General features: G+C 48.0%; 1 protein-coding gene across 5 annotated transcripts in view; it reads right to left on the bottom strand.

The window, feature by feature from the left end:
- The window catches only part of RALGPS1 (Ral GEF with PH domain and SH3 binding motif 1), a 269,662-nt gene that overhangs the window by 48,479 nt on the left and 197,076 nt on the right, over nt 1-24,107 (bottom strand). For all 5 annotated transcript variants that reach the window (XM_080820441.1, XM_080820440.1, XM_080820442.1 and 2 more), the window contains one exon: nt 364-501. In XM_080820441.1, the coding sequence (XP_080676567.1) occupies nt 364-501 (138 nt within the window). The remainder of the gene's footprint in view (nt 1-363; nt 502-24,107) is intronic.

Raw genomic sequence — 24,107 nt, 5'->3', positions numbered from 1 at the left:
CCAGGTCTCTGAAACCTCTCGGAGGAGAGATGCCCAGAGGCTGCCCACAAAGCTCTTCATGGATGAATGACCTGGGAGCCAGAAAGACCTGGGCACCCCCACTCCCCAGATGCATGATCTCAGACAAGCAACTGAACTATTTTGAGCCTCAGTCTCTTTGTCTGTAACAGAGAGATGGGAACAACTAGTTTTCACAGTCTTTGAGGATCAAGCCTGTGGGTAAAGGGTCCAGCACATGTTAGATGCTCAAGATACTAAAATGAAGAGCTTTGTAGAATTTTCTAGAGCTTTCTCACTGATCAGGTGCTGAATCCCAATTTCAGTGATGTAAGATTTTACAATTCCAGCAAGCAGGGTACTAACCGTAGCTGCAGGAAACTTGTAAATCAGCGATTATTCGGAGAATATTGTTCATCTGATTGGATCTTTGTTCGTTTTCCATGATGCTGCCTGAGGCAGGATACGCAGAATCAATGTAGATTAAATCCAGAAGATAGATCCCTGAAATTAAAGAAGGTATTTAGTAATGGTGGGCATTCATCCTGAATCAGAACAAGATAGCACAAAACAGCACTACTGTACTAGAAGGTATAAAGTGTGACTTATGGAAAACTGAGATACTATTCTGACCTCACCTCCAATCCCGACTACTAATTTCTCACATAGACTGCTCCACTGCAATCAGGCATCTGTGTGACCAAAATGCGTGCTGGCAAGACTTTAGCATTTTTAGTTCATACACTCTCCAGCTACAAGGGTTTTTACCTGTAATCCAACTGAAAAATAACAGGACATGAAAGGGACAGATACTTGTATTTTTCACCAATTGATGGCATTGGATAGATCTAAGATGTCATATCCAGGACAATGCCCCTTTGGACTGAATTCACTTTTCTACTTATTCACTTAGCTATGTGTCTATTTTTCTATCTACACACATACACACACATACACACATACACACACCCCAAAATCATAAATTAACTAAGAGACAAAAGAAGAAATTTTTAAAAAGCAACAGTCCTTGGTACAAAGAATTAAGGCTAGATAGAGAATTTTCTTGAGGGCGCTTAGTAAGAAAGTAATGCATGACAGGAAAACATGGCTACGACCTGCCAGTGGTGAGCCTCAGCACAGCCTCCTGGCATCAGCCCAACTGGGATTCGGCCAGCGATGGGAGAGGAGGACTGCATGTGCAGCATGATACACACCCCTGGCTCTCCACAGGTGTGCATGGACAACGGATGGGATGCCATTCCAGCAGCCCTCCATGAGGACTGCCACTACATCTACGATACTGGTGAGCCGAGCAGGAGGAACAATATAAAGCAGAACTCAAGGCAGAAAACACTGCACAAGGCAAAGAGGAGGACCGATACTAATGAAAAGCACAGCTGATTAAGAGGATCAAATTTCTACGCACAAAGCAACACTGTATCAAAATACACAAAGCAAAAAACTGCCGGAAATGAAGTGAGTTCAACGAAACCACAATCATAGAAGGAGCCTTTGGCATGTCTCTCCCAGAATGTGTGTGCGTACGTGTGCATGCACTTCTGCATGCTCACATGTATGCAGCTGTGTGCGTGCATGTCTACCTACAAAAAAATACACACATATACAGATATATGTACATACCTGTGCATATATGAATACTGAGTAATGAAACTAACAAGCTTGGTGTTATATAAATGAAAATATCCCTTTTCAAATATCCATCGAATACTTACAAAAACTGGTTATATATTAGACCATAAAGAAATGCTCAGTAAGTACCAAAAAGTAAATGCTGTATTACCCACATTCTTTGACCTTACTATATTACACCTAGGACTTAGCAAAAAATATAGAAAGAATTCTAACTGATTAGAAAACACACATACACAATTAGAGAAAGACTTATCATATGATCTCCCTGATATGAAGAATTTGAGAGGCAAAGTGAGGGGTTTGGGGGGTAGGGAAGGAAAAAATGAAACAAGATGGGATCGGGAGGGAGACAAACCATAAGAGATTCTTAATCTCACAAAACAAACTGAGGGTTGCTGGGACGGGGGGAAGGGGGTAGGGATGGGGTGGTTGGGTTATGGACATTGGGGAGGCTATGTGTTATGGTGAGTGCTGTGAAGTGTATAAGCCTGATGATTCACAGACCTGTATCCCTGGTGCAAATAATACATTACATGTTAATTTTTAAAAATTTTTTAAAAAAGAAAACATACATACACTCACAAGCATCTCTTAGGTCAAAGAAAAAGCAAAAAATGTAAAACGAAAAACTATTTGAAGATAACATTGGTAAGAACACTATGTATCAAAATGTATGAGATTTGACCAAAGTGGTACTCAGAGGAAAATTGATAGCCTTAAAAGTTTATTAAACTACTAAGAATTATGACAAATACTCTTAAGCAGGTATTTAACATAAAAGTTGTGGGGTTTTTTGCATGGAGGGACTAGCACTGCACTGACTCATACATGCATTATCTCATTAATCCTTACAACAACTCATTTTATACAGGAGGAAGAGGAAATGCAGAAGGGATGCAAAACATGTTCCAAGCCACACAGCTGGTAAATGATGGAGGTGGGAGTCGAACTCAAGCCTGCCTCCCCAGAGCACAAACTTCCTGCCATCACAGGGGACCGCTGGTGCTGGATACCATGAGTCATTCGTCTGCTTTAAAAATAACTACACATTGTTACGGGAAACCATTAAATCACAGAAACATATGCTAGCACTTCTAATTGGAGCCATTTCTACTTCCTTTCTTTCTAGTGGCACCATGTTTCCAAAATTTTAATAATTAGAAATAATTTCCCTTGTGGAAGCTCCAAGTTTGGTGGGTTGAAATCCACAGATGGATTCTCTCCTCGGATCTTGTTTCTCCTCTCCCTTCTTAAAAATGTAATTCAGTTACCTCTCCAAGGATTCAGCAGAGGCAATCCTGAAAATCCCATTACTGCTTCAGCCACAACAAAAAGGAACCTCTGGGGCTGAGCATGAGGTGACTGGGACAGGGGACACGTGGCACCTCTGTTCTAGCTGCAAACCCCGTGCAGATTGGAACCGAGCCGACTGAGTGGCAGAACGAAGGCTCAGCCAGAAGCAGAGATGCTGGGGAGCAGGATAAGGGAAGGGGGCTGGAGAACGGGGGCTTCTGGAAGCTCCACAAGCTGGGAACTTCCCTCTTTACCCATGTGACCCTGCCATCAACCCCTGAGTGTGGAGGAGAAAACGAAAGCTCAGAGAGATTAAGAAACCTATCTAGGCCTCACAGTGGGTGTGTGGGATTGGAGCCCAGGTCTGTCTGGCTCCAGCGCCTGTGTTCCGACCCACTCACTGGCCCTCAGAAACACATGGGGAGTTGGCTTTTCTCAAATAACACCCTCAGCCTGGAAGGCTTGCTCTGTGCTGCCCTGGGAGGACTGAAGCTGGCCCCTTTGCTTCTTCTCGGGTCCCTGGTTATGCAGCGGGAAGCCAGGAGAGGCTCTCCTTCTAAGGGGTGGCACACCATTTCCAGCCCCCTGGTGCTCACTTGCACCCCAGGGAGCACAGGGAGCTCACTACTCCAGCAGAACTAATTCCACTGTCAGAGTGTTCATTACCCCTCCACAAAATACGCAGACTCCAACACCTGTCTACTCCCCAGGGCCTGAGAGTACACTGTGACCCACTGAGAATTGGGGGGGGTGCTCCCCAAAAAAGGCCTGTTCCTAGCAACCTGGGCCTTGCTAATGCCTGGACAGAGACTCTATCTAAACATCCTTTCAGCCCCACAACAAAAACCGCCCTAAAGGGAGCAAATCTTTTACAGTTAATACTGTGCAAATCCAGGGAAATCTTTTCAGCACTGTTATTAGCAGTGGAAATATTTAAAAGCCTAAACTGTAATAAAATCATAAGCAGAGTCACCTCCCACTTGTCCGTGCCAGCACCGTTCTCGAGCCCCACATACAGCTAGTGCTCACAAGGGCAACACGATACTTCTTTGTATCATTCATGTATTTAACGTCTGACTCCCTCATCAGACTTGAGACTCATCAGAGCAGGAAGTGGGTCGTGCTCCAGAACTCAGTCCCCGGCAGCTGGAAGAGACCACGCAGGAGCTGCCTGGTAAACATTAGCTGAGTGAAGGATGCATGGAAAAGGCAGATTTTATGTGAGCCGTGCAACAACTTCTTGTAAGCACTTCAAAAGTGCATTACTACCCTCGTTTTGTAGCTGAAGACACAGACACTGAGAGTCAAGTGATGATAAGAGTAAAAGAAAGAAAGAATATTTTCATAAAGGTATTTAGAATTTAGTATTTATTTTATTTTTTTAATCACTTTCTTAATGTGAAGTGTAGCGGACACACAATGTTACATTAGTTTCAGGTGTACAACATAGCGACTCCCAGGTTTATACGTCATGCCCTGCTCACCGCAAGTGCAGCTGCCATCAGTCACCACACGACGCTAGCACAGTATCATCGACTATATCCCTCATGCTGGGCCTTTTATTCCTGTGACTTATTCATTCCATAACCGGATGCTTGTATCTCCCACCCCCTTCACCCTAAAATTTAATTTTTAGTAAAATTAATTTAGTATTTAAGTAAATAATAACAACAAAACCAAGCACTTACTATGTACCAGGTCCTAAACTAAGAGCTTTGCCCAGATTATGGGATCATAACAATAATAACAATAACACAGCTGCCAGGGAGGTTTTACCTCTATTTTTACAGAAGAAGAAACAGAAGCCAAGAGAGTTGCTTCAACCTGTCTGAGGCCACGCAGCGGGAGAAATGGCCAAGGCAGGATTTGAACATAGGTCTGTCCTGCTGTGTTGTCAGGCCTTGGTTTACCCCAGTCAGATCTTCTGGTGCCCTGCAGCCAGTGAGGCAAGAAGGGGGCACAGCTGGACCCGGAGGTACCCAGGCTATGGCTCTCCCTGCCTACTTCTCCCTGTGGGATCAACACTCCCCGCGAAGGCTCACCACCCCACTGCAGCCGCCCCTCCCGGCCACATCTTCCATCTCCTCCCCTCTGCCTCCCTGGCACTCAGCGTGGTCTATCTATCCCCAGTCCCGTCGTCACTGGGCCCACCCAGGCCTGAAGGCCCTGCCAGCTCTGCCACATGACAGGCAGCAGCGGCGTCAGTGGGAGAGCGTGGGGCTTGGCGCTGGGAGACTTGGAACCCTGGCCTTGCCACTCACCAGCTGGGTGGCCTCAGGCAAGTCCTTTTCACCTCCCAGGGCCTCAGTTTCTTGACTGGGACTGGGGGGTAATGAAGGTGGTCCTGAGGAGTCTCCTGGCCCGGGGCCTGGACCACTGAGGTGCCCAAGAAGCGGAGCCTGAAACTGCCTCCACGGCCAGGCCCCACTCGGAAGAACGTCGGGCCGCCCATGGGAGGGATGCACCCGTCTGGGTTTGCCATAACTGTGGATGGCGCCCAGATGCCGACCACGTGGTGGCCGCCCACCCCAGGCAGGCCAGTGCTGGGAGATTCTGTCTGGACGGGGACAGCACAGCTGGGATGCCTCAGCTCCTGTCCCACTAATACAGTTCCTGCAGCAGACGAGGCTGTGTTAATGGCCTCGTTAAGATGGACAGTAATTGGACCAGCCACCGGCCCTGGCTGCCACAGGGCTGAGCCACGCCAGAGTCCAGGGCTAGGCTGAGAGGTGCAGACGCGTGGCGGGAAACAGCTGCACTGGTGTCAGCCATGCTCTGTGGCAGGAAAGGCCGGCCTTGCCCGTACCACCGCACCCTCACGGCGACCGGCACTGAAGGTACTCACTCTCCCAGATGAGGAAATGAAAGCTCAGAAAGGAAAAGTGACTTGTCTAAGGTCATATAGCTCGCAGGCGGGGGCATCAGGATTTGAATTCAGGCCTAACTCCAAAAACTGGGGACAGAGAGCCATGCTCAGGGCTGGGGACTGGGAGTCCTTGGCCGGCACAGGGACGAGGGTCCCAGCCGCCCACGCTGTGGCCTGCCCCCATTCCCAGAGGATGCCTCTGGCAGCTGCCATCTGCCCCCGTGGCTTGCCCACCTGCAGACTGGACCTCCTCTGAGATGGACAGCTCCCCAGAACATATTTCTGCTCTGCCCCCTCCTTCCGCACCCCACACAGGGCTTGGTGTCACCCTGTGGCTGTGACACAAGGGCCAACCAGACTGCCACGGTGGGGCAGACAGCCCCGGGGCCGGGCGCGGCCAGCCCTCAGCCGGCTCTCGGCTCTGGATGCCCTCAGGGGCATAGGGCCAAACCTTCTTCCTGCCGGTGAATGTGGGCCCCCCACCAGGGGTGTCCACAAGGCGCCCCGGCCCCCAGGAGGGAGCGCCAGGCTGACGAAGGAGGTGCTCTCCTGAACAGACACCTTCTCTTAAGCTGAGGGACACCCATGGTCCGTGGCGAGGAGCCCGCCCGAAGCTGGGCGCCCTCCACCTCCCGGAGCCAGAGCCGCGGCCGGCACCCGGGCTCCGCCGCCGCCCAGAAACTCACTGCTCTCTTGTTCCTCCCATCGCCGCCCGCCTCACTTCCATCCCGAGGCTGGTTTTGGTTTTTCTCACACAGCTATCTATTTAATAAGGAAAATTCTGCTGTGTTGAGGGGAAAAAACCCTCCACAGCATAAAAATATGCCACAGTTCCATCTGACACTTTCCTTTCGCTCTCTCCCTTGCCTTTAGGACTTGAGATGAGAGCCTTTTTTCCATGTTCTCCTGCTCTGCCTTGAAACGATCACTTTCGAACTTCAGAAATGAGGAGTGCTGGCACCCAGAACTATACTTGTGTGGTTTGATCACATAAACTGTCTTGATAAATTCCAAATGAAATAACAAAGCAGCAGCTCATTAGGGTTTTGTTGGTTTTTTTTTTTTTTTTTTTTTTAAGAGAGCACAAAGCACTTCCACGTCCTGCAGGAGGAGATGTCAGCAGACAGCTCAGGCTCCCCGTCAGAGGCAGGAGACTGACTTTCACCCAGTGCCCGCTGATTCGTATCAATCACGCAAAGCACAGCCTTCACGGCAAACCCTCCCTTAAGCAGAGTCCTTATGTGAGATGTACTAGAAGCTCACCGACGCTGAGAGCACTGTTGCCCAGGTCTGCAGAAAGGGGGCAGACCCAGGCAGTCACATGGCAGGTGGTCAGAGACCATGTTTCTTAGTTGAGCACATGGCCTCATTTATTTCTTGGTGTTGAGGCTAATGAATCACAGGGGCACGTGGGCAAGGCTCTGCAGCCTGCACAGAGTCCTGGGGTCCGGGGGAGCCAATTCTCCTCCTGGCTTCCTGAGGTGAAATGAGGACACAATCACAGATCCTTCCATGCCACGGGGATTACCTGGTAATCCACACAGATGCAGTGGGGTAACCTACTGTTTGCTCATGCTCTCTAGGGAGCTATGGGACCGGAAAGCAAATGCCAGTGTTCTGATGAGCAGTTAAGAAGGGGTGTGAGGGGAAGGTATTAATCTGGTTATTATTATTATTGTTTCGTACTGGACACGGTGCAAAGTAAATCACACGTACTATCTCATGGAATCCTTCAACAATTCTACTGGCAGTGGAGAAGAAACTGGCAGCTGTGTCTGCCTAATATCTATCCCAATTCTTTTGGAAACAGCCCTGACTTCTCCTTTGGGGGAAACTGTACCTCCCATACTCATAATCCATGTGGTTCTGGTAAGTCTGGAGCAATTCCATTCCTTCCTCTGCCCCGGGAGGTAAAAACAAATTTTAAAAATGAATCATTTGGGTAAGAAAAAAAAAACATACAAATAATTCAGAGATGAAAGAAGAGATTGAAGCTAAAATCAAAAACTGTCTACACACAGGATACAGTTAAAGCTACAAAATTCTATGCAGAGAAAAATCCAGAGCTACAAATGCTTATGTGAATAATGAAGAAAGTTAAAAAAAAAAAAAGAAATGAACTTGGTGTTTATTACAGAGAACTAGGAAAAGAACAAAACAAAGCAAAAGGAAGTGGGAGAAGACAATTAAAATACAAAAGCAGAAATAATGATTTAGAAAAGTAAGGCCTGTAGGGTGATAAATAAAGCTCAAAGTTGGTTCTCTGAAAAAGTCGAAGTTGACAATCCTTTGGTATGTATGATGGACAAAAAACAAAAGACAGAAAGAAAACACAGATGTATAATGTTAGGGATGAGAGAGAGAGAGAGAGAGAGAATATGATTCCAAATATAGAGGAGATGTTAAAATAGGAATATGTGTCATTTTTATGGCAACATATTTGAAAATCTAGATGAAATGGGTGCTTCCCAGGAAAATCTACCTTCCCAAAACTGTTTTGGGGAGAGGCAAACACTTTCAACTATCAATAAAGAAAAAATATTAATAATATTGAAAAAATACCCTAATTAAGTATATTAAATATCCAAATACTTTGTGGAGCCCATCTATAAAACCTTAAAAGAACAACTGATGTTATTTAAACTGTTCCAGAGCATAGAGAAAATCGGAAATATTTGGAGTTCTTATGACTCTAGCATAACCATTATACCAGAGCCTGACAGAAATGGCATCAAAGAGAACAGGGGCACTTGGGTGGCACAGTCGGTTAAGCATCTGACTCTTGGTTTCAGCTCAGGTTATGAGCTCAGGGTCATGAAATCAAGCCCCGAGTTGGGGTCTGCACTGGCCGTGGAGTCTGCTTGAGATTCTCTCTCCCTCTCTTTCTGCCCCTCCCCCCACATACTCTACCTAAATAAATAAACCTTTAAAAAGATTTAAAAAAAGAGAGACCAATCTCATTAATAAATAAAGATCCACAGATTCCAAATAAAGCACTAGCAAACAAAATTCACCAGTATTTTACAATAATATTAGCAATTAGTAGTATATTAAAGAATAATACAGGAAATAGGTTTATTACAAGAGTGCAATGACACTTAACAGAGGATCTGGAGAGATGCTAAAAAACCATTGATAACTTTAATATCCATCCCTGGTAAAGCACTGAACTAGGAACAGACTTCCTTAATGTGATAAAGAATGCATGTTAGAAAAATTAAAACAATGTTCTTACATGAAAATATTAAATATTAAATAATGTTCTTACTATGAAATGCTATTAATAGGAATGAGTTGTCCTGCTATCATTTACCACTATTCTGGATATATGAGCCAATGAGATAAGAAAAGACAATGAAATGTGTTATAAATATATTTTTAAAAGATTTTATTTATTCATTTGAGAGAGAGAGAGGGACAGGGAGAGCACACGTGAGTTGGGGGAGGAGCAGAGGGAGAGGGACAAGCAGACACTGTGTCAAGTGTGGAGCCCAACGGGGGCTTAATCCCAGGACCCTCATACCACGACCTGAGCTGAAATCAAGAGTCGGATGCTCAACCAACTAAGCCACCCAGGAGCCCCAGAAATGTGTTATAAACATTAAAGACACCAATAATATTGCCATTATTTTCAGGTGATATAGTTATATTAGTTATATAATTAAACAATCTAGGATATTCAACTAAAAAACTATTAGTACTAAATAATATAACTAAGTTCAAAGAAATTATACAGAAGTCAATAGCATTCTTATATACTAGAAATCATCAGCTCAGAGCACCTGGGTGGCTCAGTGGGTTAAGCATCTGCCTTTGGCTCAGGTCATGATCTCAGGGTCCTGTGATCAAGTCCCGTGGGGCTAGGGCTCCCTGCTCACTAGGAGTCTGCTTCTTCCTCTCCCTCTGCCCCTCCCCGCCCTGTTCATTTGCATGTGCATGCTCTCTCCCTCTCTCTCAAATAAAGTCTTCAAAAAAAAATCATCAGCTAGAAAACAGAAAATAAAGAGATAGAGAGAGAGAGAGAGATCCTGTATAGTAAAAACAAAAGTATAAAACCCCTGGGAGTTAATGTAAACAGAAATGTGTAAGATCTATACAAAGAAAACTAATTTGATAGAAAAATTACATAACATGAATTAAAATAAATACGCACATTTCTTGGGCTTATTAATCTTTTGAAAAATCTATTTCACTGAAATAAAAGCACAATTCATACCAATATGAACTTTGTCTCTATCACGCTCTGTATTGTACTTGTCACAATAAGAATGTAACACTTTGGTAACTAAGATAAAAACTAATGAAATAAAATCTCTTAAGGATACGAAAGAAGATGCAAATAATGAGGACATATATAATATTCTTGGATGGGAAGAATCAACATCATGAGAATGTCGATTATTGCCTAATTAATATATTAACTTCATGTGATCCCGGAATTGATTCTGAAGTTTACCTGGAGGAGTAAATACATGAAAACAGAACATTTTTGAAAAGAAGAATGAGAAAAGCAGCTTGTTGTAAAACGTGCTATGAACCTACAGTCACCGTGCAGTGTAGCACCGTTCCAGAATCAGACAAACCGAAGGTGGGGAGTAGGGAGACCAGCAATGGACGCACACAGACACAGAAAGCTAGTGGAGGATAAAGGTACAGTTTAAATCAACACCGCCTGTCAATCAATGGTATTGGGACAAACGATTATCTATTTAAGAAAATAGAAAGCTGGACGTTTATTCCTTAACACAGAATAAATTCCAGATGATTTAGGGGTTAAGATATAAATGGGAAGAAGAGTAGAATAAAATACAGGAGAATCTTCTTATGACCTTGGGGTATACGAGGGCTCAAGTGTGACCCAAAAGTCGAGCCACGACAGGAAACGCTGCTCTTCTGGACGCCATCTGAGCAGAAACACTGATGCACGATCAGAGAAAGTGCCATGCTGGAAGGTGAAAGACGGATGTGCGATGGGAAAGATACTTGCATTTATAAGACAGTCACTAGTTCTGATCCACAAAGACCTCCCACAATAAAGGCAAATAATATTACAGAAGATAGTCAGTAAAGGCGCCAAAGATGGCGAGGTTCGGTACTGATCAAGGAAGCAACAAATTAAAACGAGACTTTCTTTTTCTGGCTATTTATACTAGCAAAGGTCAAAAAGGTTGATGATACGTTGTGCTGACAAGAGTGCATGGAAATAGTCTCTTGTACAAGGCTGACTGTGGTATAAAGTGATAGAAACTTTTAGAGGAATTTGGCAGCACCTATCAAAAATTTCAAAGATGTGTTTTCCAGGATCCAGCAGCTCCATTTCTAGTCATGTATTCTATAGCAATATTCCTCAAATTACCAAAATAAACAGGGATATTCATTACATCATTGTCATTTATAATTGTGAAAAATTGCATGGTTTCCAGAAATTTTTTTATCCAAGCAGTGGAAAATATTGCAGCTAATTAAAAGAATAAAATATGTTTCTAAGAGCTGCCAGGGAAAGATATCCATAATGTGTTTTTAAGTGAAAAAAAATCAAGTATGATTTTGTAGACTGTACGGATTCACACATGCAGGTACAGGCACACGGAGGTAGGGACAGGGAGAGAGCATTACTGCCCCAGCTATTAATGGTAGCCATCTTTAGGGATGGAATTTTAGGGTTATTTCCTGCTTTATACAACTTTATATTTTTTAAGACTTTAGCTATAACCATGTACTTCTTTCGGAAATAGGAACGAGCAAGGTCTATCTTCTTTCTGTTCTTCCTTTCAATCATCAGAAAAGCAAACACTTCGGGGGCAGGGAGGAAGGAGGTAATATTTTACACAATGATTTTCTGAGCATTTTTAGCTACTGGGGAAGACTTGGTCTTTAGGTTTTGATTTAAACGCCACTGACCTGTACAGGCGGCCTCCCACCTTGTCTCTGGGCCACTGTGAACCCTCCATTATCTCCCGACTCCTCTCTCTGCTTCTGGTCTCCACCTCCAATCTATCCCGCATCTGATGATCTTTCTAAAACCTAATCAGACCATGCCCTTCCCCAACTTTAAAATTACCCAAAGGCTTTCCATCCCCAGGGGGAAGTCTAGTGTTTGTGGCCTTGTGGGTCCTGCGCCCATCTGCACCTCTGGTCTCTTCTCCCAGCCCTCCTCATGTGACGCTCCAGCTGTGTGGGCCTCTGTGGTTCCCCGGACAAGCTCAAGCCTCTGCGCTCGGCCTTGTCCTCCGGCTAACCGACCGGGGGCTCTTCCTGGAGCACGCTGCCCTTCCTCCCGTTACAGCATTTATCACACACTCCCCGTCTTGTCCAGCTCTGCAAGCGCCAGGGGCCAGCACTGAGCCCAGCACAGAGTAGGGGCTCAGAAGATGTCTGGGGCATGACTTGTCCGGATATTGGGTCTTTATATGAAACGACTTGACTCTCTGGTCTGGCACTGAAATTCCACTGGTCAGTAGAGGTGGCCTCGGCCACCGGACACCCCACTCCACAGCCACCCCGAGAGGGTCGGCCCCGTGTTCCAGTATCTCCAGGCTAAATACCCGCGTTTCTCTGAGTGTTACAATGGGCTTCCAGAGCAGCTGACGTCACCAAAAGGAAACGCAAGATGATTCCCCCAGTGAAAGCCTCCGAAACCTGCCTCATATTGGGTAGAATCGAGGCTGCCCACGTGCCAAGGAAAACACTCCCGAGCTTGTCTTTCCAACCCTGGCTCAGAGATTCGCTACTGTGCACAGAAAGGCTTCCTGGACGTCCGAGGCCACCAGGATCCCAGCCAGAGAGTGAGCTCACAGACGATGGCTGCCTCATCCACCGAAGTATTTTCCATTTCCTCTAATGTGCTCACAGATCTGTGGCCACACTTCACCTAGTCTTTAAGTGTAACAAAAAAATAACTGAGGCAAAGGTAAAACTGCCAGATTTAGTCTTTACTCAATGGAAACTGTGTAACAAAACACAACATTCTAAACCTCAGTTACCAATCTCTGCATTCTCTGGAAAACAAGCAACAGATTTGCAGAGGGTCAGCTAGATCCAAACTGGTTTTCACTTTTGTAAAGCAAATTCTTTTCTGATTTTGCTGAAATCAGATACTGAGAGACTCCTTGGCCTCTTTGGAAGAAGGAGGACATCTGACTACTAATTTATCTGTGGCTTTCAAGCCCAGCTGTTTTGATCGCTCTCTTTCTTGACAGAGAGGCTGTGGGTCCGCATAGGACTGTCCTAGAAAACCCACTTTCAGGGAGCAGAGGCTTCTGCTCCACAGTGGGGGCCACCTCTGAGGGTTCTGCCCTTTTCCATGTCATGCTGTGTACCTGAAGCTCCCAGCCCAGTGTGGGCTGGGAGACAGCCTGGATTTCTCCAGCCCTATGCAGGGTCTGAGTCTACAGTCTGGGTTACTCCCACCAAACCCAAGCTGGGGATGTCACCAGGGCACGAGACGGGCCCCACCAGCAGAGGGCACTGGTAGTACTCATGCCCTGTACTGGTCTGTGATGGTGTGCTCCTGGTGGGATGGGAGGGTAGAGGCTGAGGTCCTGCGGCAGATTGGAAGGCCCACCCACACTCACTCTCCTTGTGCTGCTTTCTCCTGCCCACCACATGCCATTCTCTCAGGAAATGATTCAAGAAACCTGATCCCCTTGACTCTGGGCTCCCAGTCACCTCCTTGAGACCCTGACTTTTACTCTGGTTGCTTCTACCCACCTCACTCAGTCCTGGCCCCTCCTCTTCTCCACAGCTCACTGCCATTCCTACAGGCTTTGGGCCAACGTCCCATTAGAACACTCTTGGCTAAGCCATCAGAGGATCCTTTGCAGGGAAGAGAGAGACCAAGCAGCAGGGATGCTGAAGCAGGAGGGGGCAGGAGGGAAGGTGGTGGGTGACTGTGGGGACAGGAGGCTCCACGGCACGGGGCGCTATATGCTTAGGGACCAGCCCACGCAGTAAGGTCCACCTCCTTGTGAAAGGGCATTAGTCTTCCAAATATGCACTCAGTGCCTCCCCCTTTCTAGACACAGGTGAATAGGCGAGAGCCAGACAGGTGTGGTCCCCAACCCCATGAAGTATACAGGCCAGCAGAGGCATTCAACAGAGGCATTAATTACACAAATAGTTAAGGGTGTGGAATGGCTAAAAAAAATAATACCCTAGGATAGGCTTACTTTGGGGAATTATCTTCAGATGTCAATGAGAGGCCTGGGAGGAACCAGTGGCATAAGAGACAGAAATGGGTTGATTATGTCTTTAATATTCAAGGAGTTCATTCTACCTTCCCCGGCCTTAGCCGTCCTCCTCAGCTCCAGAGATACTAAGTAAACTGTCTGAGGTCACTCAGCACATACGTGGCGGAAGTGGGATCCAGGCCCAGGTCAGTGGGCTCTAGTACCCACACCCTTACCTATACGTTACTATAGCTCGATGCATACACTAGACAAATGTATTAAAAACTCGAGACATCTGGGGTGCTTGGGTGACACGGGTAAGTGTCTGACTCTTGGTTCCAGCTCAGGTCATGATCTCAGGGTCGTGAGATCGAGCCCCACGTCCGGTTCCAGGCTCAGCTCGGAGTCTGCTTGAGACTCTCTTCCTCTCCCCCTGCCCCTCGCCCCAGCCCACGAGTGCACGCTCTCCCTCTCAAATAAATAGAATCTTAAAAAGAAACAACTCAGACATCTGCGTTCAAATCCTGACATGCCGCTTATTTGGCCAGTGAGATCCTGGGTGGGCTCTTCAACTTCTTTCTTCATCTGGGAAATGGAGACGGTATCCGTAACCTCCTCACAGGGCTGTGGTAAAGTCCACAGGAGTTCACGCACATGAAAGGGGCCAGCACAGTAGCTCAAGTTACTTGTAAAAAAACCCCAACAAATTTAAGGGTGGATGAGGGAACATACCTGTTTCTGGAGACTTTCCATAAGAGACTAGACAGCCCCTCAAAGAGCCTCCCCTGACGTAACACTAAAAGTTTTGTGAATTAAAAAAAAAAAAAAAAAAAAAAAAGATGGGGGCACCTGTCTGGCTCAGTCAGTGGAGTGTGTGACTCTTGATCTCCGGGTCATGAGTTCGAGCCCCATGTTGGGTGTAGAGATTACTTAAAATGAAATCTTAAAAAAAGAAAAAGAGAAAAGGGGCCCCTGGGTGGCTCAGTCGGTTAAGCATCTGCCTTTGGCTCAGGTCATGATCTATCGGGCGCCTGGGACTGAGCCCTGTATCGGGCTCCCTGCTCAGTGGGGAGTTTGCTTCTCCCTCTCCCTCTGCCCTTCCCCCTGCTCATGCTCTCTCCCAAATAAATAAAAAATAAAATAAAAGAAAGAAAGAAAGAAGATGAAAACCACCTCACCAAGCCTGGCAGACAGCCTTATTGCTAGGACCCAGGAAGACACTAAACATACTATAGGCGGATGAGGAGGACAGAAATTGAGCAAGTGTAGACCTTGTCAATTTATTCCTCTTAGGACCTACCCCCAGACTCACAGACCCATGGATCTAAAAACTAGAAAAGTCAGGTCGATGACCAGTATGCTGCCCAGCAGAAGCTGATTTGGGGGCTCCGCAATATGCCAGCTGGCTCTCTGCCCTTCCTCTACTCACCTCCACTTACAGATTGTGGCCCCCAGAAAAGAGCTGGAGTGTGTCCAGAGGGAACCCCAAATGCCTGTTGATAAACACTGAAGATGAATAGATGTCACTTTATTCCAGGATGTGGTCAGAGGAAAGAAAATCCAACAAGAGAACACCTGGAAAAATACTGCCAAACCATGGAGTCTGGAATGCACAAAGAAAGGGCTGAACCATGAGAACACACATCCTCCAACGGTCTACTCCAGGATCCAAAAGAAGGTTCAAGACACTTTTTCTTTTCAATACAGTGTAAGAAGACAAGGCTTTGGTGACAAGAGAGAACTGTCAGAGGTGAAACTACATGTGAATGAACTAGACAGAGAGATGCCCGAGATAAGAAAAGTAGAAATGGAAACTAAAAAACACAACAGAAGAATAAAAAAAAAAAAATTAACACCAGAGGCAGCGAGGAACGAAATGGACACTTGGGAAGCTTGCATCACTGATGTGGAGGGCCAATTTGGCAAGGTCAAATGCCAAGGGAAAGGACAAGGGAATAAAGGATATAAGAGCACGTGGGGGCCTGAGAACAGACAGCTGACCCAGGACAGGGGTCTTCCCAAGGAGTGTGTGCCAGGGCCCAGGAAGAAGACCCAACCCTAGACATATCCAGGATGAATGTTTGAATTTGAAAAGAAAAGAAAAAAAAGTCTGGCGAAGATCCAGGGAAAAAGCAAAAGCAGCAACCCAGAAAACCCCGACCCTCCCCGCGAGTTGTAGGAACCCCTTTCGCTCCGCTCTCATGCAACCTGACGATCCCCCAAATGAGTCCGATGACGGCAGCTTCCCTGCCCAGCTGCTTCCCTGTGGGAGGGGAAGCTTCTCAAAGGCAGAAAGACTGTTTATTCGCGAAATGTTAGTGGACATCTGGTGATTTGTCAATTGCTTTGATTTTTTTTTTTAAGAAGAAAAATATTTTCCCCTAGTAATTATGGTACTTAAGTGTCAAGACCCAAAGAGACGACATATGATTACGGATGCCATAAAAGTTGGTCAATGCACATTTTTTCCACAAATTTATGAGCACATTTCACCATCGCAGACTGAGGGCAGCAGCAGACGTCAACTTCCGGATGCGCTGTGAGCAGAATCCATGTGCTCTAGCCACGCTCCCTTGTCAGCAGCGTGCAAAGCCCAGAACCATCCCCTGCAGATGCCGCCCCCGTAGACGGTCAGCTCAGGATGCTGCAGGTGAGCTCTGGGGAGGAATGCCTCTCTGGGGGCCCAGTGGAGAAGCCCAGGTCATCGGCCACACAGACAGGGGCATTTCTGTCAAGTCCAGTGTGGGGTGTGGGGAGGGTGCTTCCTGCCAGCTCCCTAAGCGCTGAGCACCAAACCCCCAGGAAGTAGGAGCCTGCACTTGGCTGTGGACGGCAGGCTGCCCTGAGGGGAGCTGACAATGGTATGGGTGGGCTGGGAAGGTGAGGTACCTCCAGGGACACAGTAAGGTCTGTTCGGAGGCTGAAAAACTTTGTCTCTGCTACAGAGGAAGAGCGTCCCCTCAGGGCAAAGGTGAAGGAAAATAACTTGCAAATGTCGGATTCCCTGGGCTGCAGTGGGCACCGCTCTGGGCCACGGCCTGCTCTTCCCCTCTGACCGGAGTACAGGTCCTTTGTACAGTGTAACAACCTCTTCGGATAAGGTTATTCCTAGGTATTTTATCAACCTGACAGTGACCGGGGCTGGATCTTGCTCTAGGCAAGACTAGTGACCAGTCTGGTGACATAGAGCCCATACACCTGGACCCCAGGGGAGGAGGGGCTCAGAGAGGCTCTCGGGACAAGAGAGCTGCCTCAGAGCCCGGCGGGGGCGGGGCGGGGGGAGGGAGCGGGAGCCTCAGGCGGGCCAGTGCTGGCACAGCGACCACGGTCACTGAGTTCCTACTGTGCGCCAGGCTCTGGGCTGAGAGCCGCATCTGCACGATCTCTTGGGGTCCTCATTTTACAGAAGAGGAAGTGAGGCTCAGAGAGGCTAAGCTGTGCGTCTGAGGTCAAACAGCAAGTGTGTAGCAGAGCTGAGATTGCACCTCAGGTCACCTGAGGTCTGGGCTCTGGCCTGCAACGTAGCCTAGCCTTGCCCCTCCTCACCCTGGCCCCACAGGACGTCGCGGGAATGCGTGAGGCCTGCAGAGCAGGGGGCAGGGGGTGCCACCACTTCATGCTGAGTCTGAGCCAGGCCTTGTGCTCTGGGCCTTAGACCCTCTCCTCAGCTCACCTACTCACTAGGCCCCAAGGAAAGCCTTGCTACCCCCGTCATCCAGATGGGGAGACTGAGACTCAGAACAGTAGGGTGACTTTCCAGAGGTCTCCTGGCCAGTAGCTGGAGAAGCCAAGATTTGAATCCAGGTCTGGCTGGCCCCAATCCATGCTCTGTTCAAAACGAGGATCGTGGGGACTGCCTTTCATTCGCTCCATTTTGTTTCACGCCAGGAGCTGAGTCCTGTCGTCCTTGCCTGGAAGTCTGAGTCATAGACCCTGACCTCGGAGGGGACAGATGTCCTTCTGGGGAGTGGAAACATGTCTGGGCCAGAACAGGACATAGTTCCAAGTGGATTACCAAGAGCTCAGAGAGAAGATCTGATTTATGGCCCACCACACCTCACTCCAACTGGCTCTTGGGCGCCAGCTCAGCCATGGCACTGGGCTGAGGCCCCCAAAACCAACCTCTTGAGTAAGAGGTGCCCACTCTGGTGCTGGGACCACTCCTGCCAGGGGCCTCAGGACACAGCCCCTGAGATTTCTCAGCTTTGACACTTGAAGACGACAATAAGACACCAGCATGAACCGGCAGTCGGGCCGGGCCTGGGAGCGAAGGAGCAGCTGCTGCAGGGATTAAGCAGCCCTTTGGAGGCCAGCCTGGGAAGCGAGTCCCATTGGTGCCATGGGGGGGGGGGGGGCTCTGGAGCCAGCCAGTCTCCGGGGAGGGCCAACTCTGCCACCAACCTGCTCCCAGTGGCCTCAGAACGTTCCTCTGCCATCTGATTCTCAGTCTCAGCCTCTGCAGCAGGCGTGGGTAGAGGCGTGCCTCCCTCATGCAGAGGGGAGATGGAAGGAGGGGAAGTGTGCACAGTCCTCCACATCAGGTCACTCAGGAAAGGTCAGGGCGATGGTAATGACATTAGTAGCGAAAACTGGGTCTTAGCAGGCCCAGTCCTGTGAGAAATGACGATCCAGATGGCACCTTCCAGTCCACCCCACGGTCCCCTCCCTCTTCCAGCCCCCCACATCCTCTTCCACCCACAGCAAGGGCTGAACATGCATAGGAACGCCTCAAGAGCAACTCATGTCCTGCTCCTGCCTGCTCTCTGGCCTCCGCCACAGCCGGAGCTAAGGGTAAGGGGATTCCAGTGGTCACCAGAAGCCTCTCGAGTCTTCAGAGCAGCACACAACGCTGGGGGACTTGGCGTGAACACCCACTCCACCAGGTGACCCTGGAGAAGCAGCCTCACCTCCTGGGGCCTCACCTCCGCGTCTGTTCCCACCTCCTACGACCATTCTGAGCACTAAATGAGGTGTTACAAGCAAGCCAACGCCACGCCTCGAGGACAACAGGTTTGTTCATTCAGTCCCTCATTCACTCGCTCAGGCCGGTGTGCGCTTGTTCATTCAGCGCAGAGCTGCTGAGCCTGGCCTCGGCCAAGGTCTGTGCTGAGCTCTGAACATAGAGCAGTGAGAAAAACCAGATGCGCTCCCCGCCTGCCCTCATGGGCCTGACGATCAAGCCCTGAACAGATGCCGGGGCCCCCTCTTCCACGTCCTCCCTCTCTCTACCCCTTTACTACGTGGGTGGGCCCGGACAGCCCCAGGTTGGCGGGTCACAGCTGGGGAGTCCCAGCTGCTGCTTATCTCTGGGGCAACATAACGTCTCATACACCCAGCCTGTGAGTACTGTACCGCGTCTCATAAAATGTGCTTTATTTCTACGACACCGGTGCTCAAAAAGATACAATATTTTATTCCATGTTCCCTGTCCCCCACTGCATGAAGGGACTCGGGGTTTTATAGCTACTGATGAGGAATTAAGGGCAGTGACAGGTTGTGAGCTTTGCTGTCAGCAATTCTATGGGCCTAGGGCAAATTATTTCATTTATCTGAGCCTCAATTTCCATTTTTGTGAGATGAGCGTAATTCCCACCTTGTGAGGCTGTTCTGAGAATCAGAGCTATTGCGTGAAAGGCTTTAACACATTATCTGGAACGATAACAACGATCATTGTCACACTAACGACAGCAGCTAACATCCATTGGCATCTACCATGTGCCAAGCGTTGTGCTAAGGGCTTTTCAGGCACTAATCTACTCTTCCAGCCAACAAGCATTTATCGAGATACTAGATGCCAGGGATACTGCAAGGAACAGGACCAATGCAGCCTCTGCTTCGGCACAGCTTACTGCCTGGGGGAAGGGTCAGGCAGTGAGCGAGTAACTGCACAATTAGAGAATTGAAATTGTAATGATAACAACACTCCGGCTGAGTAAATGCCATTACATAGGAGGAAACAAGGGTCAGAGAGGTTAGGCAAGTTGCCTGAGGTTGCAAACATGGTAAGAGGCAGAGCCAGCCCGGATCTCATTAAATGGGGGCTCATTTTGCCTATAATAGCACTGACAGTTCCAAATCACGCACAGAGGGCCCCAGTGCTCAGGGCTCCTCCTCTAGTCCAAGAGCAGCCGCTCAGAGCAAAGGTAGGACCAGAAGTAGGCCTGACAGCAAAGCAGCTTACTGACCCTCCATGAACCACCGAGACCCGCAGCCCAGCCAGCCTGGCCCTGCCACTGACCAGTTCCATGGTAAAATGGTCACAATGACAGTACTCCCTGCAAGGCTGCCTTGAGATCCAGCAGGCACAGTGGCTGTCCTTATGTAGACACTGAAGGTCACTGGTCTGCCCTCCAGCAAAGCAGATTTCAGGAACGAGACGGGACCTCCCTGGAGCAAGGTAGCTTGTTCTCTCTCTGTCTCTCTCTCTCTCTCTCTCTCTCTCTCGCTCTCTCTCTCCCTTCCCTCCTTTTTAAATTGAGATATAATTGACATATCCATTGCTCTATTTCTTACCTTGCTTTACTTATTATAATGTTATTTTAACTTCACTCATTTACATATCACCTTCATGATTTTAGCCAACGTTGCACCTGTATCTTTTTTTTATATAACATAAAGTTTACCGTTAGTGACCTTTGGAACATTCACAATTGTGTGCAACCATCACTGCTATCTTCTCACCAACCCAAAAGGCATCCTGCGTCCATTTGCCCCGTCTCCCCCTCCCTCCAGCCTAGGCAGCCACTAATCTAGTTTCTGTCTCTATGGATTTACTGACTTGGGACATTTTTTCATACAGCCTGTGGACTTCTGTGGCTGGTAAGCACAGTGTTTCCAAGGGTCATCCGTGCTGTAGCACGTGTCAGTATGCCAAATCCTTTTTATGGAGGAGTAACAGCCTATCGTATGCATGTACCACTTTTTGCTTTATCTGTTTATCAGCCAGTACACCTTTGGGTCGTTTCCATCCTTTGGCTACGGTGATGGTGCTGCTGTGAACATTCACGGACAAGCCCTTGCTTGTACACCATTTTCAATTCTTTGGGCATATCCCCAGGAGAAGAACTGCTGCCTCACTGTATTATTTTTCACTTAATTTTTTAAATGAAATCATGGATTTAATGTGCTAATAACATTAAGATAAATACTTAGCTATTACAGTAAGAGAGGTTCTCTGTGTGCCATCGAAAATCACGTCCACACTCTAGGAAACTCAGGGTTCATGTACTCCGGTGCTGGCTGGCTGTGAGGCCGCCAGCACCGGGCTGCTGTGGGGCAGGGTCCTGGGAGCTGAGGCCGGGTTAGATGCTAGGGCTCGCTGCTGGGTTGAAAGCAGTGTTGGAGGGTGCCCGTCAAGGCTCAGAGTCAGAGAGGCAGCGACCGTCGTCGGGGTAAGCTCTCAGCCCACATCATCACAGGAACGTGGGCCAGAGGGAGAGACAGCCGGCATGGAAAGAATGAGGTTGAGGGACAGCGGCTTTGGCCGCCAACAATAACGACTTAAGACTAGAGGCCCCTAGAGGGGTCTGGGTCTAGTCCCAGGCTGTCCTGCCCTTCTTCGTTCTTGAGGACGACTCTCCAGGTACCAGGAGGGCGGGCAAGGCAAGAACAAAGGGGCTGGCCTTCAGGCTCCCCTCAGACATTCTCCAACTGCCCCTACTTGGAGACCTCTCTGCCTTGGTAATTATGGGACGCCTGGAAAGAAGGGGTTGTTTTTGATGGAGACTCTTTCATCTCCGACCTAAATTATACATCAGACACTAACGTTGTAACTCTGATGTCTTCTAGAATTCAAATGAGACATAAACATACTCCCAGAAGCACAGAGTCTGCATTCATTACTGGGACCACCTTGACCAAACAAGAGGTGTCACCACATCTATTTATAGTTTAAACATCTTTCCACTGTCTTTCCCTGAAAAGCTACTGAGGCAGCTCCCACACAAACAAGGAAGAACCCGACCCCAACAATCATTCATTCATTCGGGTTCATGTCTGGGGATGGACAGCAGTCAGGTCACAGCCAGCACAGGGACACAGACAGAAAGTACACGGGCTCTGAGCAAAGAAACGGAGTGGACAGACAGAGACACACAAATTCATTTAAAAAGCCGCCATTAGAATGAATTACATCAATAAGTTTAAAATGAGACCAGTGCCGAAAGCCAGTAAGGCTGCTCTGAGACGGGAGGGCTCACACGCGGCTGGCAGCAGGGAGAGTTGGTACAACGTTTTTTGGAAAGCATTAGAGATTTCAAAGCCAGAAAAATACTGGTGTCCTTTGACTCAGTAATCCCACTCTTAGGAACTTATTCTGAGAAAATAATTGTAAAAGGAGAGAAAAACTTTGTACACACAAAGGTATTCATGGGAAATCTAGTGGCTAAACACAAAGAAAACAACAAAAACTGGAAACATTCTAATGTCAAACAATAGAGACATCGCTAAGAAAGTGAAAATGACAAAAATACGGAGATGTTAAGTGCTGGAGTGGGGAGATTTTCAGTGCTTTAAAAAAAAACCTTACAGCACTGTTACACAGTTGTGTGCAAAAGAAGGTATTAGTCCTTAGGTGAGATGAAACTTTCTTCTAATCATTGATATTTACCGTCAGATTTAAGTCTGAGTCTCACCAAAGTAGCAGCAAATATAATTCAATCACATACATAAATATAAAGATTCAGCAAGCTCCCAAAGAGGAGTGGTTTCCTCTCCAAATACCAGGAAACCTCATGATCCTCCTCTTTCCCCGTTATTTAATCTGTTAATCATCGTGTGCAGCGCACGAAATGTCAACGGCCCTGCCCTTGGAGAGGGTCCCGTGTGCCCGCTGACCTTACCTGACCCACCAGGATGGTTCCCTGGTACTCCTGGTACTGCCCAGCTCCTGCTTCCTTCTGGACAGGCCTATCCCTCCCACGGCCTCCGGGGTTCCCCCCACCAACCAACTCCCTCCCCTCTACCGCCCCTGCAGTCAGGTGCAACCACTCAGCCTGGCATTCCAGGCCCTCCGTGGCGTGGCACGTCTCATATGCCACTCCAGTGTGGGGGGACACTGGCCGGTGAACATGCCCCTGCTAAGACACTCCATTTCTCCTCTTGGAGTCCGAGACCAGGGTTTCCCATAACCTGCACATGAGCTGGGTGTGAGGACCGAGGACTCACTGGCCCCCAGGAACCTCAGATGCAGCCCCTGCTCCCCGTGAGGCGACCAGGCAGGCCTCCAACACTCCACACTCCGGGCGCTGCCCTGGGCATCTGTGGACACCAGCCTTTGCTAGCCTGAAACCTGGTCTGCTCCCCTGAATGACCTCCCGGCGCCTGGGCAGAAGGCAGTTTGAGGAAAGGCATGAGGCCTGTGTTCTCCCAGAATGTTCCAAGCAGAGCAGCTAGCACGTATAGTGTTGCTCCCATTTTCACCATCAGACCTATGGGAGGCTGGATTTTCACAAGCAAGTGTGGAAGACACTAAGTGTTGGAATGGGCTGTTGAACCCATACTCCAAAATGACAGATTCATACCAAAGATGCATTTACATATAAGGTAAAAACACGCAATAAAATTTTATGTTGTCATTTGCTATATTCGAAACTCTTAAAATACAGAATACATTATTTTAAAACAACAACAAAAAACTGTTAGCAAAAGGCTGGCAATTGTCCTTACTTAGGAAAAAATACCCTTTATTCCGAGATTATACCCTGCTTACGTTGTTGATGTTAAAATGTCCCTTACCCTAGGAAACAAAGATGATAGTTTATATTTTCTTTACTTGCCATTAAAAAAGATAAAAGAAAAAAAAAGGGCAGCAGCCTCTTGAGAGTCTCCAAACTTTCTCTTTGAAGTTTCCCCTGCTCCTGACATCCAGGGGCCAGGCCCCACAAGCCTGAGCTCACATGCGGCTCTCCGGCAGCAGTCGGACTGCAGGCCGGCCCCGAGCGTGCCAGGGCTGGAAACCCCGAGGGTGGCTTCCGAGCAAGGCAAGTGGCGAGGCAGGAAGGCCTCTGGGCGGCTGCAGGCTGGGGGATCTTATCTAAAACTAAAAAAATAGCTGAAGGTTGAGTAAGTAGGAATTTCAGTTTGGCACAAAAATCAAGCTTGAATTCATCTCTTTCCCCTTTCTTTCTGTC

This window comes from Martes martes (genome assembly GCF_963455335.1).
Source record: "Martes martes genome assembly, chromosome: 12".
Lineage (NCBI taxonomy): Eukaryota > Metazoa > Chordata > Mammalia > Carnivora > Mustelidae > Martes > Martes martes.
Note: the sequence above shows the minus strand (reverse complement) of the source record. Positions and strands in the feature narration are given on the sequence as shown.